This window comes from Myotis daubentonii, chromosome 9, assembly GCF_963259705.1.
Source record: "Myotis daubentonii chromosome 9, mMyoDau2.1, whole genome shotgun sequence".
Lineage (NCBI taxonomy): Eukaryota > Metazoa > Chordata > Mammalia > Chiroptera > Vespertilionidae > Myotis > Myotis daubentonii.
Genome location: NC_081848.1, coordinates 58,958,669 through 58,975,830, shown reverse-complemented (window position 1 = coordinate 58,975,830; position 17,162 = coordinate 58,958,669). Strand labels below are relative to the sequence as shown.

The 17,162-nt window shown below is 38.0% G+C and overlaps 1 protein-coding gene across 1 annotated transcript in view; it reads right to left on the bottom strand.

Moving 5' to 3' along the window:
• The window catches only part of ANO5 (anoctamin 5), a 73,070-nt gene that overhangs the window by 20,547 nt on the left and 35,361 nt on the right, over positions 1 to 17,162 (bottom strand). The window contains exons 9-15 of the mRNA XM_059709147.1: positions 14,958 to 15,073; positions 12,376 to 12,510; positions 11,917 to 12,022; positions 11,769 to 11,829; positions 7,147 to 7,298; positions 3,830 to 3,904; positions 1,918 to 2,140 (exon numbers count right to left, since the gene is read on the bottom strand). Of these exons, the coding sequence (XP_059565130.1) occupies positions 1,918 to 2,140; positions 3,830 to 3,904; positions 7,147 to 7,298; positions 11,769 to 11,829; positions 11,917 to 12,022; positions 12,376 to 12,510; positions 14,958 to 15,073 (868 nt within the window). The remainder of the gene's footprint in view (positions 1 to 1,917; positions 2,141 to 3,829; positions 3,905 to 7,146; positions 7,299 to 11,768; positions 11,830 to 11,916; positions 12,023 to 12,375; positions 12,511 to 14,957; positions 15,074 to 17,162) is intronic.

Sequence of the window (17,162 nt, the reverse complement as noted above, 5' to 3'; positions counted from 1 at the left end):
CGGTTTTGGCCCAATCCCCACAGGCCAGGCTAAGGGACCCCACCTGCCAAAGGGACCTCACTCACTCCATAGACACCTTTCAAGCCATGATGGCACCCCAGGTGTGGCCGGCCAGGGAGGGACCGCGGGAGGTTGGCTCCAAGGGTTGTCTGGCCCATCTCACCCAGCCCTGCCCCACCAGCCACCTTCTAATTAATTTCCTTTCAATGTGCCTGAATCCATGCCCTGGGTCACTAGTAGCTATATAAAATTTTAAAGCCATGTCACACAAATGGTGGCAGTAATAGCATATATTTTCCTTCTCCTTATTACGATCTATCATTTAATGAATTCCAAAATAAGAAAATATTAGATTCTCTTCATGCCACAGTAAAGCATCACTAGGCATAAAAGAGCATGTTTTTCTGAGCTGATGATCTCCCAATTCAACCAAATCCATGACTTTTTCAGTGATGCTGAAATACACATATTATTCTAAAGACACAGATAACACCTCCATTTTAGGTGCATTCTTACAAAATCTCAAAAGTGAACACAAGTGCTTTTTCTCATAGAAGAAAGCTGCTATTTTTAAGTATTTTACTTTTGGGTGTTATCTGCCGTGATATTTTTGTTGTTGCTACCGGAAAAATACAAATAATTGAGGGAAGAACTCCAAATTGGGGGGTCATAGTTAAAGAAAGTGGCTGCCCAGTGCTCGCTCCAGTGCTGGGTGGAAGAGTTGCTCTATTGGGTCCCATTGGGCCTTTCAGGGGGCAGTTTAGAGGAGGAGCTCCTGAACAAAGAGCACTCAGAGAAGAAGCTGAGGCCTTGAGCTGAGTCTCTGATCTATTTCCAACTTGCTGGGGCAAGATCAGGAGCAATTATGCTCTGTGCTATTCTCCCTGGCTCAGTCTCCCACCTCACCTGTGACCACTTCACTTGAGACTCTTTCACCTGTGAGGCCTTCACCTTTCCTCATGGCTTTAGGGCAGTGGTTCTCAACCTTGGCTGCACATTCGAATCACCTGGGAATCTTTTTAAAATCCTGATTTCTGGGGCTCATCCTCCGGAAATTCTGTTTCTTTGTTACTAATGTTGTGGCCCCACCCCATAACAAAGAAACAGGATTTCCGGAGGATGAGGCCCAGAAATCAGGATTTTAAAAAGATTCCCAGGTGATTCGAATGTGCAGCCAAGGTTGAGAACCACTGCTTTAGGGGGACATTCAATATCTTAAATAGAAAATAATCTAGATTCTAAGATATTGCACCTGAAAAGAGAGGCACTACATTTCAGATTTATTAAGGAGAAGCTGATTGTTCTCATGATGTTTTTAAAAACCAAATACCTTCTAAAAGTCATATACATGAAATAAAAACTCTCTTTGCCTTGAGAAAAGTGAGGATTTTACTTAGGATTCAACTAGCCCAGAGATGGCAAACCTTTTGAGCTCGACGTGTCAGCATTTTGAAAAAACCCTAACTTAACTCTGGGGCCGTGTCACATATAGAATTTTTTTGATATTTGCAACCATAGTAAAACAAAGATTTATATTTTTGATATTTATTTTATATATTTAAATGCCATTTAACAAAGAAAAATCAACCAAAAAATGAGTTCGCGTGTCACCTCTGACATGCGTGTCATAGGTTCACCATCACTGAACTAGCCCCATGAAAGGACAATTAAGATAAGAATACATAAAAAGATCTACAAAGTCCTAATTCTTCTTTTTAGTTCATCATCTTGCTTCCATTATGATGGCCTGGATATAGCGGTTAGGGCATTCTGAAGTACCAGGCTATGGGTCTACCTATGGAACCAAATTGCCTTAAAATGTGCTTTTAAAAAATTAGCTCCCTGGGGATGATCCAGAATGAATGCGTAGTGTTGCTAGTGACCCTTTTCCAGAGCCATAGTAAAGAGTCAGCTTACCCATCTTTGTAATCCAGGCGGATATCTTTTCATAAAAGAAATTCAAGATCAAGATGACAATAAAGTTTAAGCATGACCCAGAGAGTGCTGTAGCTATCTGAGGAGTGAGAAAACTTTTGACATGCTTTAAGGATGCTTCAGTTTCCATGAATCTGGAAAATGTAGCAAAGACTGACAGGCGGTACACGATCACAGCCACCAAACAGGCAATGACAAGAGACATCTGCAGAAGGAAAAGAGAATTGGTCACTCTGGTCCTCGTATTATGTCTGTAACACACTCTTCATCTCATTCTGTTATGCTTAGCAGCTCTGACATGGAAAGAAAACCAAGTCTCTCTGAACACCAATGGCAGGAAATGAACACTGGTAAGGTAAAAGGGTTAGAGATAAAGCATATGGCAGTGAGGTAAGTCTAAAATGGAAAAGTATTCATGGTCCATACTCTAGCAAGATATAGGAAACTAGCCAGAAGGCCAAATTCTGCCTGTTGTCTTACCAGTTTGGCATGGCCCTCGAGTTAAGAATGTGTTTTGCCTGACTGGTGTAGCTCAGTGGTTGAATGTAGGTCCATGAACCAGGAGGACATGGTGTGAGTACCAATCAGGGCATGCCCAGGTTTCAGGCTCAATCCTCAATAGGGGGCGTGCAGGAGGCAACCAATGGATGATTCTCTCTAATCATTGATGTTTCTATCTCTCTCTCTCTCTCTCCCTCTCCGTTCCTCTCTCTGAAATCAATAAAGACATTTTTTAAAAGAATGTGTTTTGCATTTTTTAGGTTGTAAAGAAAGATAAAGAGAATTATGTGTCAGTGACTGGCCCACAAAGCCTAAAATATATCTGGCCTCTTTACTAAAAATGTTTGCCAACTTCTGCTCTAGATTGTAGCTAAACATGTAGCATGAAGATGACTTACTTTCCCAAGAAAAGTACATTGAAAGATTGTATTTCATTTCCCCTCAGAATGTTGCCATTAGTGGCCTGATAAACCAGACAGTTCAGATATTGGCATCTGTTTGGTATAAATTTTGTATACTTCCCATATTGCAAAAAACCCCCACAAAGATGTGGGGATGGCTTTATATCAATGATTGGAGAATTTTACTCTGAAAGTTGAGGAACTGAACCAAATTGAATAAATAATAGAAATAAAAGACAGAATAATCTTTCTGGACACCACTTCAGAATATTTCTCTAGGAGTGTCCCAAATTTATTGTCACCTCCTTTATTCTATGGTCTTTCTTTAATGATTTTTATATTATCTAAGAAAATGCAAATTTAAAATAGAAAAGTCAATACTTTCAATAAGAAATGTTAAAGGTAAGAAATTATGAACTGGTGAAGTTAAGCTGTAGTCTATAATTGCTAATTTTTTATACTCCAACATGCTAAACTCTCAGAGGGTAACATACTTCTTTTTCTAAAATTAAAGTCCAATTGTAAGAAGGAACACTTTTGGAAAAGGGAGGGCAGGAAATAGATTATAGTGATCGAGGAATCATTAGCTGAAAGGCATGGAGAAATCCTGATTCCCTCAAAATGGGATATAATAATTAAATTCTTCATGTAGATGAAGTAACATTTTTCTTTTGTGTTTTCTTCTCTTTGTGCAAATATTTTAAGTGGAGATAAACTAATGATTAAAAAAACCCCATAATAAACTAGCCAAATAATTTGCAATAAAATTGGGAAAGAGGGAGGGACAGGCTCTAAGATAAAGCACCTCTCTCTCTCTCACCCTAACTATTTTTCCAAGATTCAACTATGGTGCATCCATGTAAATTACAGTTTATTTTATATAAGAGCTCTATTTAATATAAAGACTGTGGAGAGAAAAGTAAGGAAGGGACTTGAGGGCTGTTTCAGATTAAACTGTTGAGATAATCCTAATGCTTTTTTAAAATGCTTACCCATAGCGTTACTGTGGCTCCTGATAAGAAGTACCATGGGATCCGACTCTTCAGAGGCATGTGAGGCTCCATCTCCTATCATTTTGAAGAAATCACAGCAAAATTCAGAATCTACCCACAATTTTGGGATTCCAAGTAGTAGTCAAAATCATAAAGACCAGTTAAATAAGAAACCTCCCAAAACCTCCCAAAAGGGTCCAGTATAGCTCATGGGAAGCTACATTTTAGCAATGGTCCCTTCCCTTTAGGTAGAATACTTCAGCACTCTTAGCTGAGATATTTTACATGTGATATGAGTCATAATGAGTACACACTATTTCCTGAATGTTGAATTAGAGTGGTATTCAAGTAGATAGGAAATAAACACTATTTCCTGAATGTTGAATTAGAGTGGTATTCAAGTAGATAGGAAATAAAGTCAAAATCTGAGGGCAGTTGCTTAAGTAGACACTTTAATGATGTTAACATTCCATTAGAGGCCCGATGCATGACATTCATGCACTGGTGGCGGTGGGGCAGGGCAGTGGGGTGGCATCCCTCAGCCTGGCCTGCACCCTCTTGCAGCCCGGAACCCCTTGGTGAGATGTCTGACTGCCGGCTTAGGCCCAATCCCCATGGGGGGCGGGGCGAGGCCGGATATCCCTCTCGCAGTCTGAGACCCCTCGCTCCTTATCGCCTGCCTGCAGCGGGGGCAGGAAAGGCTCCAGTCCCAGCCCCTGTGCTAAGGAGCGGCCCTCCTGCTGTGGGAGCACTCTGACCACCAGGGGGCAGCTCCTGCATTGAGCGTCTTCCCCCTGGTGGTCGCATCATATCAACCAGTCATTAGGCCATTCAATCGATTTGCATATTATACATAGGTTTTATTGATAGGACTCTAACTCAAATGAATTAAGTTGAATTTCATTGCTCTGTAATTGCTCTGCATGTTATTAAATAGGATGCCTTCTTTATATTTATAGGATTTCACAAAGTTCAGGGGCCCAAACTTTTCCATTTTTAAGCTTGTTAAGACATTAATGGAAGATATTAATTAAATCAGCTAACATTCTTAGCTACATAAAGAGTTAGATTTTACCCCAAATAATACTGCCATATAGAAAAAAAAAAAAAAGCAAAAACCTAAATTATATAATTCTATTTAAAATAGAAGATTTTGCATTTTTTGGTATATTTTTCTGAGTTGAAATAGAAATCAACAGTAGAGTAGGCTCTCTGAGAGTTCTACTGTACCTCAGGATGTGTGCATGTATGTGGATGTCAACATATGAATGAGTGTTCCCAATGTGGACTCAAATGTGAGAATTCTGGTTGTACTTAACCACTAATAAAGCACAGCAATTAAAAAAAAATTCTGATTACAGCTAAGTGGATAATTCACAGTGAACCAATACATACTGTTGTTGTTTTTTTCAATTGGTTTGAAAGGTAATCATTCAGTACATGTGGCTTTCATGTCAAAAATTTTTGGCAAAGCCAATAAGCCTGCCTTAATTTTCTATTTTATCCCATGAAATATGAATAGATATATGCCGGGGATGACGAACAGCCTGTGAATGATGGATGAACAGAATACTTTGACACAGTTTCACTGTGAAAGAGAGGGCTAAGGGATGGCCTGGCCAAAGGGACCAGGCAGCCTAGATTGCCTGCCTTGTTAGCCTTTTATTGTAACAGCAGTTTGAGATAAATTTATCTTTAAGATACAATCAGTAGGGTGAGTACTCTTGAGAGGACACATGTATTTACATTGTCCTCTATGCAAGGGCATCCAGGGATTAAGCATAAGGATTCCAGTAAACACCCGGGGGTCTGCTCCTGCACAGAATTGTTTGGAAAGATTAAGGAATAATTAGGAGCACTGCCTTGGGCACTCCCCTAAGTCGGAATTCAGATAAACAGGGCAGGCGGCCTTCCACACACTTCCCTTTTCTCAGATTGTCCTCCTTACAATTTTCCAACCAAGTCTCGCGTGCTCCCCAACAGATATACATAATATTGAGGAGGAAACTGGTCTTGCAAGGAGTGTCAGGCCATAAACACTGTGAACAATGCACTGCCCTGGGGCGGGCGAGGGAAGGTGGTTATCGCTGGCCCCAGGACAGGTCATCGGATATGGCCTGGGGACCCCCAACACCTGGGGCCTTCCTGTCAGCCCAGGAAAGGGGGCAGAACCATATCTGCAAGACAAAGACCCCAGAAGGTTATAAAAAGCGAAGCCTCTGCATGTTTCTTCACTCTGGTTTGGAAATTATTCCTGGAGTCCACTAGTGTTAATAAATGGGGTCCCTCCCTTACTCTAGGAAGCATGCTTGGTATTTCTTTGGTCTTCTGCTACAATATCATTAGTATGACAATATCACTTGTGATATAATTTTATAATTTCAAACTGTTAATTTCACCCAAGTTGTTAATGTATTTCCTCAGGTGTTCTTCCCCCTTTATTCATTTATTGAATTTTGTAATGTTTCAATGCAATTTAATAAATGTTAAATGAATGCCTAAATTATGTAAAGAATTTTGAGTATTATGCTGTAAGAATAGTGTGCTGAACAAAGTAAGGAATGCTACTAAAAAGACTGTATTAGAAACATTTTCTGCCTTTAATAGCATCTGGTAACAAAGTGGTTACAGATTATGGAAATGTAGGGACTCTAAGAATATGCAGCCAAGAGTCTAGTGTTTGATGGCAAAGTACCTTCTATTTTCACATGAAAAAAGGTGCCAAGAAGTCAAATTACTCAGTCAGCCACATAGCTGGTTTGCCAGTCAAGGATCCCAAAATACAGACTTTCACCCCAAATAGCAGTGCAATGATTTTCCCATTATAATCAATTAAGAGAGAATAGTTGAATAAAACAATCACTCATAAGCCCACTATCTTAATATAATACTAATTTTTCCATATTATCTTTAGTTCCATGTATACTTATTTATACACATATTTAAAGCCCAGAGCATACACATTGTTTTCCTTTTTTTTTTTTAATTGCACCTGGTATTAAAATAGTGTCTTTCATAATATGATTCCTTGGATTTACTTCAAAATAATCCAATGGCCACAAGGAGTAGGTGTATAAATAAAACAAGATTGTCCATGAATTAATATTAATTGAAGCTGTGTGATGGGTTCATCCTGGAGTTCATTTTACTTGTCTATCTACTTTTCTATGTGTTTGAAATATAAGAATAAATAGTTTATATGATTTATATGTTGGAGAATACTTAAAGGCAAATTAAAATAGACACCATTATTTGAGAGACAACCTACAGCAATGAGCCCATTGAGATAGGATGCTCATTTCAGTTTCCTAATCTACCTGAGTCACAGGATTAATTTTCCTCTTTTTACACATGGCTTCAAATTCTGGCCTCAGCTGAAGCTGCTGCTGCTCCTCCTCAAAGTCTACCAGGTCCCAATCACACTCCAGTCTGGCTTGACGCTGTTTCCAAAACTCCAAAAACAATGTGACTATAGGGAAAAAAAGTATAAAAACAAATACAATTAAGAGATGGAGAAATACAGTGAACAAGAAAATAACTGAGTTTTCCTTTATTTTGATTTATTGTATTTTTAATAGAATTTATTAACATTGGTTAATAAAACTACATAGATTTCAGCTATATAATTACATGATACATCATCTATAAATATATGTGTGTTCACCACCCTAAGTGAGGTACATAGTTTTCCTCTATTTTTTGGTATGTTTTTATTAATTTTACAGAGAGAAAGGAAGGGAGAAAAAGGGGAGAGACAGACAAAATGACAGAAAGACAAACATAAATGTGAGAGAGAAATATTGATCAGTTGCCTCCGAACTCGTCCGGGGATCAAATTGAAAGCTAGGTATGTGCCCTAACTGGGAATCGAATCCACAACCTTTTGATGTACAGGGTGATGCTCCAACTAATTGAGCCACCCGGTCAGGGTCTCTATTTTTTAATATCAATTTGGTTGCATGATAGCAATTCTGTCACTATTATTTGATGATAGATTTATAAAATTCTTAATATTAACATAATTATGTAATAACATTGAAATGACTCATATATAAAATTTTGAGTTAATTCCGTAGACAACAGTCCATGCAAGAAAAAATTCAAGTTAATTACTCTCTTCATTAAGATAAATTGAAGGAATAAACTTAACTTTTTATTAACAGCTAGATTTTGTTTGCAAAATCAGTCTTTTACTGAAATTACTTAGTCTTTTAGTGAAATCATGCAAGCATTATACCTTAGTGAAATTTAAGAAAAATATAAAAGCCATTTTATAATACATTCTCTCCCCTCTCTCTAAAATATGTATTTCATGTTCACTGCAGCATTATTTTCAATGGTCAAGTCATGAAACAACCTAAGTGTCCATGCATGGATGAATGGATAAAGAAAATGTGTTTTATATAAAGAATGGAATAATATTTTGTCATTAAGAAAGAAAATCCTGCCATTCTGCAACAACATGAATAGGCCTGAGGATATTATGCTAAGTAAGATAAGACATACAGAGAAAGAGAAATACTGTATGGTCTCACATGTGGAATTAAAAAAAAAAAAAAGGCAAACTCATAGAAACAGTACAGTTTGGTGGCTGGTGATGGTGGGGGAAATGGGTGAAAATGGTCAAAAGATATAATGATCCACTTATAAGATTAGCAATTTTGGGGGATATAGAATTAAAACTATATAGCATGGTTACTATAGTTAAAAATAATGTGTTATATATTTGAAAGTTACTAAGAGTTGATCTTAAATGTTCTCATCACAAAAATATTTGTAACTATGTGAAGTGATGTTAACTAAACTTACTGTATTAATCATTTCATATATATATATAAACTCACTATATTGTAAACTTTAAACTAATAAAATATTATATGTCAATTATATCTCAATAAAAGTAGGAGGAAAAAGTGAAAGAGACCTAAATACCCAACAATAAACAACTAGTTAAATAAAGTGTAATAAGTTCATAAAAGTATAATAAGTTCATCTATTCAGGCATAAATACACATACACACACACACAACAAATGTACATATTCATTCTACAAAAGGAGTCCCATAATTCATGTTTGTTCTATAAAAAAGTAGGCTTAAAATTACATATAATACTAGAGGCCCAGTGCACAAAAATTTGTGCACTCAGGGGGAAGGGGTCCCTCAGTCCGGCCTGTGTCCTCTTGCAGTCTGGGACCCCTTGGGGGATGACCAACTGCTGGCTTAGGCCTTCTCCCCGGGGGATTGGGCCTAAGCTGGCAATCAGACATCTCTCTGGCAGTCCGGCAGCCCTTGGGGAATGTCCACTTGCCAGCGGGGAACAGACCTAAACTGCAGTGAGACATCCTTAGCGCTGCTGAGGAGGCAGGAGAGGCTCCCACCCACCACAGCTCTATTGGCAGCCATCAGCCTGGCTTGTGGCCGAGCAGAGCTCCTCCATGTGGGAGCTCACTGACCACCAGAGGGCAGCTCCTGCATTGAGCATCTACCCCTTGGTGGTCAGTTTGTGTCATAGTGACCAGTCATTCCTAGTCTTTCTGCTGTTAGGGTCAGTTTGCATATTACCCTTTTACTGTATAAGATAGAGGCCTGGTGCACAGGTGGGGGCTGGATGATTTGCCCTGAAGGGTGTCCTGGATCAGGGTGGGGGTCCCCACTGGGGTGCCTGGCCAGCCTGGATGAGAGACTGATAGCTGTTTTCAGGCTGGCCACACCCCCTTTAGGGTGGGGGTCCCCACTAGGATGCCTGGAGAGTCTGGATGAGGGGCTGAGGGCTGTTTTCAGGCTGGCCAAGCCGGCGATGGAAGCTCCCAGCCTCTCCTTTTTTTCTTTCTTTTTTTTTTTTAATTCTGGGATTTATTTACCTTCTATAATTGAAACTTTGTTGCTGCTCCAGCTCTGAGGCCAGGGCCTGCTGAAAGCAGATATCTGGGGTTTGTTTAGCTTCTATAATTGCAACTTTGTTGCTTAGAGTGGAGCTCAGAGCCAGGCCGCGGCAGACAGGGAACCTTGGCTTCCTCCATCACTGGAGCAAGCAAGCCTCCTGCTCGCTTCAGCTGCGTGGCTGCCAGCCGCCATCTTGGTTGGGTTAATTTGCATATCCTGCTGATTAGCCAATGGGAAGGGTAGCGGAGGTATGGTCAATTACCATGTTTGTCTATTATTAGATTGGATTATATCATTTATGTAAAGTTAAATGAACACACACCCACACAGATAGGATAACAGATTCTGAAAAATCATGGCCAAAATAATAATTCTATTTCTGGTGATTTTAACATAATTGTCTTTCTGTTTCAATATACTACTTGAATTTCCTAAGATGGGTATTTATTTTCATTATAAACATGCCATTTGTTTTAAAAAAGCATTCCTACCCTTCAGAACAGAGCTTAGTATGCATTACTTTCAGATCTCAATCCCTAAAACGAGTGTTGTTTTCTCACATCTACTCTGCTAACTCATCCTTTGATTCAGCTTAATTGTTAACTAGTATTTGTACTAAAACAAACATCCTGAAAGTTCTGTTTTCATGAAATTTGGACAAGATCCTCAAAAACAAAAGCTAAATCAGTTCACTGCTACAATAAACTTTTCTGAAAGAACTGAAGATAGCACCTCCTCAAAATACAGTGTTGCTGGGAGCTCCGCATATGGTTGCTCTTCTATTTGTGATGAAATATAGAGCTGGTGGAGGTACACAATCTCTCTTAATGGAAACAACTGAAAATTACTAAATATGTTTAAATTTGTGCACCTATCCTTCACTTCTGATTCCAATTAACAACAGAGGCAGGATTTGGCAGCCACATAATGGAGTACATCTCACAACTTACCAAACTTGGGGTTTCTGGAGAATTATAAGATTTCTCTGTCCTCTCTGCTCGTTGAACCTGGGTGGTCTCTCTAGACCACAGCAGCCAGGCGGAAGTGACAGAAACCCTTCAATCCCTCTGCTTCTCATACACATCAACACATTTTGTTGTCTTTTTGCCTGGATCAAGCTACCCTTGTCCTTTGCCCAGTTTTTAAGTGCACATATTTGTGTTTGCTAAATATTTTCTTTATTATTCAGGAAAAAAAGTATATTTTTTCCAAGTCCTCTGAATTTTGAGGCATGTTTTAGAAGTCTGCAGGATTTCCTATCTGATGGTAGAAAGAACTTCTTCACACTTCTACTTCCCATGTGATATCCTGGAATATTTCTAAAATTAAGGGCTATTTTGCTTTAGATCTACTTCCAGATCTATTTGAAAGATTTTATCAAATAGATCTGAAAGCTGGCACTAGAATTAGCCACAGGGAACTGAGATTCAAACACCAACATATTAACCCTCTATACCTTTTAAAAATTCTTATTCTAGTTTGTTTCCATGATTCAATATCCTCTAGCTACCAAATATTTGTTTATTCTCTCCTGAATTAACTACTTATTGACCCTGATTTTTATCATAGTTCCGGGAAACACTGTGAGCTGAATACATATGAAGTTTAAAAAATTATGTTGTCTCTGCCTGACCAGCGTGACTCAGTGCTTGAGCGTCAACCTATGGACCAGGAGGTTATGGTTGGATTCCCTGTCAGTGCACATGCCTGGGTTGCAGGCTCAATCCCCACTGTGAGGCGGGCAGGAGGCAGCTGATCAATGATTCTCTCTCATTATTGATGTTTCTATCTCTCTCTCACTTTCCCTTCCTCTCTGAAATCAATAAAAATGTATTAAAAAAATGTCTCTCAGAGAAAGGAGCAGGTGATTATAGAGGCTTTTTTCTTCTTTTTTGACCAAGGACCAAGGATTAAAGACCACTGTTTGGAAGCCATTAGTGTATTGATGCGAGATACAAATACCTGCATCTAAAATCACCTTTGGTATGTTATACATGTGGGCCATATACCACAAAACATGGAGAAAGCTATTTTTTATGTGACTGTATACTCACCCCAAATTCCCATGAATATTGCAAAGAACACTGTGGACTCATTATCAAATAAATGAGAGACCTGTAAAAACAAAAATAACATCACAAAGACAATTTAGTTTCCAATGCAAAAGGAGGGAAATTACATTTTACCAAAATACATACATACCTTTGAAGACAAACATGTAGTATTTAGTCTCCAAAAATCACACAATAGGTCACAGAGTGGGCACATGATAATCTGACCTCCAATCTCAGGGTCACAGACTTCAATGCTGCAGAGGGAACAGCAAAGTTATCTTAAAAGTAATGTGTGTTTGGGTGAGAGTCCAAAGCTATTCTGATCAGAACAACTTTTCATAGAGCTTCTCATATGGCAGAAGGGGGAGTGAAGCAGCAATTTCTTCAAGTTATGCTTTGAAGAGCAAAATCTTTAGAACTAGTCCTTAAAAACAGATTCTTCATAAAATATCTAGTGAGGGGGGCTACTTGGGTCTTTTTCAGAAACATCCCTGATCTGCTGCCATAAAGAAACATTTCAAAACAAATGCCAGGAAAAATAATAACATGTTTCAATTAGCATAAGATCAAGACATTCTCTCTACTTTGGCAACTCAGCTGCACTTACCTCGTTGTGCTAGAATGAATGGAAAATAAGCCATAAATAAAACAAGCTAAACCAACTACAGCTGCAAGGACCAGCATTTCTGTGTAAAATCCGAGAAAGACAAAATACATGCCAATTTTTTCTCCAAAATAATTCCTGTAAAAGAGGATAAAAATAGAATCAGAGGTTGAAAGAATTACATAGACCAGACAGCCTTTGTTTTGCATTCAGACAAACCTTTATTCTAATTTTGGCTCCACAATTTTCTGGACGTATAATTTTGGAAAAGTTACTAAACTCTCTGAACTTTAGCTTCCACGCCATAAAATGCAGGATGATGTTTATCCGAAGAATTGGTGTAAGGATTAAAAGAGATAACATATCTAAGTAGAAAGCCAACTGAAAGTTAAGTTTTAATTTTGAAATAATACAGGAATTTGAAAAGTTTTTAAATTTAAAGAATTTTGCATGTTTGAAATGAAATGGAGAACATTCTGCAATGTAATTTCTAGCACTTAATTTAACAACTCAAAATGACATGCACAATCTGCACAGATTTGTGCTTTATCTCCCTTTCTGAAATTGAGGAAGTTACTCTGACCATCTATTAAGGAAGAGTAGTTGTATTTACAAAGCTCCATTTCCCCCAAGTTTGGATCTCTGATGGATACAGTACTATAGAATTGTGAGGCAGGCAGCACACCACAGGATTAAAACTGACAGCTCAGGAAAAGTTCCATAAAATATACAGTTCAGCTCTTGCTTACAAAGAGGTGAAGAGTGACAGCATTACTTGGCATAAATGTAAAAGTCTTACGTGAAGCTTTTTGTTGTGGTTGTTTTTTAAAACCTAGTACCCCTTAAAGAATCCTTCAAGAAACCTGAGAACATAGATAGCTCACCAAATCCATAAATTCTTTCCAGTTTTCTAATAGCATGCTATTAATAAACCTATTACAGCACATAACATGAAATTGTAGTAATTTCAAAAAGAAGACAGATCTGAACATAAAGGCATAACCTTAATTTCCTAATGAGAAGATTAAAAAAATTTTCTCATAGTCAATATTAATTTTATTTAACTTCCCATTCTTCAGTTTTTAAAATGTCTAATCATTTCAAATTAAACAGGCATCTTACTGCTTGCACCATCTTTCATTCTTTTCAGTGATATTTTTGCAATGTTGTTTTTTTTCTTTTTCTGCTCTTCAAATGACTATAGACTTAAAAATAAATTGTAATTATATCATATTCTCTTATTAATTTGCCACCCTAATTTCCTGAGGTTCCACTCACACTTAGGATGAATAAAAACTTGCTTTTTTCTCCTGTTTTCTTTTTGCTAAAAAAAAGCAATTATTGTAATACTGCATACCATCAAACACTTTTAAAAAGAGAAAAAAATTGATTTTGTGGTGTTTACTATTTATCATGCCTATTTCCATTTGATGTTTTAAAAAACACAGAATCAATCATTTTTGAAGACATAATTAACTGTAAAAATTCTTCAAGAACTCATAGAGAAAGCTGAGTATTTAAACAACCTTATTTTTAAAGAATTACATTTTCCTCCCTTTCAAATAGCAGAATCATATTCCTTGAAAATAAAGAAGTCCTCAAGAAATAAAATTCATATAATGATTTACAGAAACATTTGTTTATATGCTCCAGCTATCTTTTATCCTTAAAATTTTCCCCTTATTGGCTTAGAGAAAACTGTTGTGATAACATTTCAATTGGTTTGGATGTTTGCATCAAAATCAGTCTCCTAAAAAGGATGCCATACAAGCATTTCAGTAGAAACATTAATCACCAAAAGATTGTTCTAATCTGAGTATTCCTTTACCGAAATTATAGCGGGAGGCCCCTACTATCCTGTTTGTATGTAGTATTGTGATAGTTTGAAGCAGCAGCCTGCAGCCATAGTCTTCTAACTTAATAAAACTGTCTAAGAAATTGTTTGAGAGCATGGAACTCAGACAGGCTCAGACACTAAGCTTGTCAATTGCCTGAGCCCAAAAATGAAAGAAGAAAAACAAAACAGAAAAAAAGAGGTTATAGAGCAATTGTCTTCACACACACACACACACACACACACACACACACACACACACACAGCTATATACCACCTTTCTGCTATCATCTAAATTCCTGGAATGAGAGGAAAACAAAAAAAAAAATTATGTATTAAGCAATAAGTGCTAGCTCCTGTGCTAAAAACGTATATCTCATTTAAGAATGAAATAACGCCAAAAGGAGAGTACTAGTCATTCCCATTTTACAAATGAGCGTCATAGGTGTTAAGAACTTGAACAAGTTTAGATAGCTTCTAGGAGGGAGAACTTAGACTTGAACCCGGCCTACCTAAATACCAAGGCCCAACCTCTGAGCCACTGAGCTATCTCTGCAGGGTGGTTAATAGCATTCTGGTAACAGCACTGTGTTCACAAAGGAATGACTAAATGATAGTGTAGATACAAAATTGGGAAGGTGTAAAATATAGTGGGTAATAGTAGTAAAAAGAATGGAATATGATGCCACTGTAAATAAAAATCACATGATCAAGTTTTAATCATCAGTGTGATCTTATGTAAGAAACTTACCTAATCAAGTCGAAAGGCTGCTCCTTGTAAAAATAGGAAAACCGAGCCCAATTCTGGAAAAGTATGTACCTTTGGTTGGTAGGATTAGGAGGTTCTGATGGCTTCCAATATTGACCCTACAAATATTCAAGAAGAAAGTACATTAACGACCAAGCAAAAAATGAGGGCGAAAAGTAAACCAACAGAGCTTTTATGAGGTTAGTGAAATATAAAAGTATTTTTGACCTTGTTTTTAGACTGGGATTTTCATGTAAAGTGAATGAATGTGAAATTATTTACTAAAATCTATAATCCTATATAATAAAAGGGTAATATGCAAATTGACCAAACAGCAGAACGACTGGTCGCTATGTTGTGCACTGACCACCAGGGCCAGATGCTCAATGCAGGAACTGCCCCCTGGTGGTCAGTGTGCTCCCACAGGGGGAGCACCGCTCAGCCACAAGCTGGGCTGACGGCTGGAGAGCGCAGTGGCAGTGGCGGGAGTCTCTCATGCCTCTGTGGCAATGCTAAGGATGTCCAATTGCGGCTTAGCCCCTCCCCCTCGGACATCCCCCAAGGGCTCCCAGACTGCTAAAGAGTGCAGGTCAGGCTGAGAAACCCCTACTCCCCACCCCCGAGTGCATGAATGTCATGCACCAAGCCTCTAGTAAACTCTAATAATAGTGATTTATTTATTAAATTCTCACACCCAATTATTTAAAAATGCAAGTTTCAAGGCTCTGGCTTTACTCAAGCTATTCTTTTCACCAGGAGTACCTTTCTGCTCTACTCAAATTCAACATAATATGCACAGCTCAGGATGCATATGAATTATATACCTGGCTGGGACTTTAGAAATAAGCTAATACTTTCATTGTAGATAGTATTGAAAGATAAACTGCAAGAGCAGTTAATTGGGTGATCCAAAGTCATACTGCTATGACAGGAATCCCCTCTAGGGAACCTGTCTTATCTGCACTGATATCCATTTCCCAAAGAACTTAAAATCTATACAACAAACTTTAGCACTTAAGAGCCTCAGTACTGCTTCATGCCTAAGTTCTCTCTCCACTGTTAGGTATTGTGCAGGGTTATTAACACCCCTCAGCAGAACACGGCCTACCCAGCTATTCAATATGTTCTTTGTAACTGCTCGCCTAGACAAGTGAACTGCTCAAGACAGCAATAAATAAATACCCAATTAAGCACATGTGAATATCTCTATGTGATAATGTGTAACATTTTATATTATCCAGATTCCAACAGTTTTCTTCTTCTGTAGTTAATCCTACTGAATCTTGAGGACTGAAATAGAAAAAGAAGCAGCCGATTTACCTGCGTATCTGGAAAAATGATTCTCTAAAGTACATAAAGGAAAATCCAGCATATAAACTTTCAGGGTGAAGGGAATTCAGGGGGAAGGGAAGGAATAAAAAGTACAATTAGCCATAACCAGTTTGGCTCAGTGGATAGAGCATTAACCTGTGGACTGAAGGGTCCCAGGTCCGATTCCATCAAGGGCATGTACCGTGGTTGTGGGCACATCCCCAGTAGGATCTGTGCAGGAGGCAGCTGATTGATGTTTCTCTTTCATTGATGTTTCTAACTCTATATCCCTCTCCTTTCCTCTGTGTAAAAAAAAAAAAAAAAAATCAATAAAATATATATATATATTTTTTTTTTTAAAAAAAAAAGAGATTAACAGTAAATTAAAGCTCTCACTAACAATGCTGCAGTAATACTGGTTTTCTAATAAGCATACTGGAAGGCTAGATGTATGGATTAACATTTTTTGGTGATTGAGGATATTTGATCATTTTAGTTTGGCTTTATGAACTGGGATTAGGAAGAGAATTAACGCTCTAAAAACAAACAATCCTCAAAATCTTCAAATAACTGAATGAGCCCTTATGTGAAAAAGATTGACAAAAAAAAATGCATTGCCAATGTTCATTAACCTATTATAGATCTCTCTATTTATGTCCATGGCATTTTTTAGAATTCATAATCTTCTAGAATTTATTTTGCCCCAGGGAAAAAATATGGGAGAAGGGAAGGGGCAAGGCTTGGAAGGGTGGGGAGGATGGTTTCCTCTGATTGATACTCCTGTTAAAAAGAGTATTCATTCAGGGAAAATTCCGCTGCACCCTTATAGAACCGTACCACAGATAATCGACTAACCAGCATTGAACTGACGAGAGTCAATTAGCATGTAGCTGAATG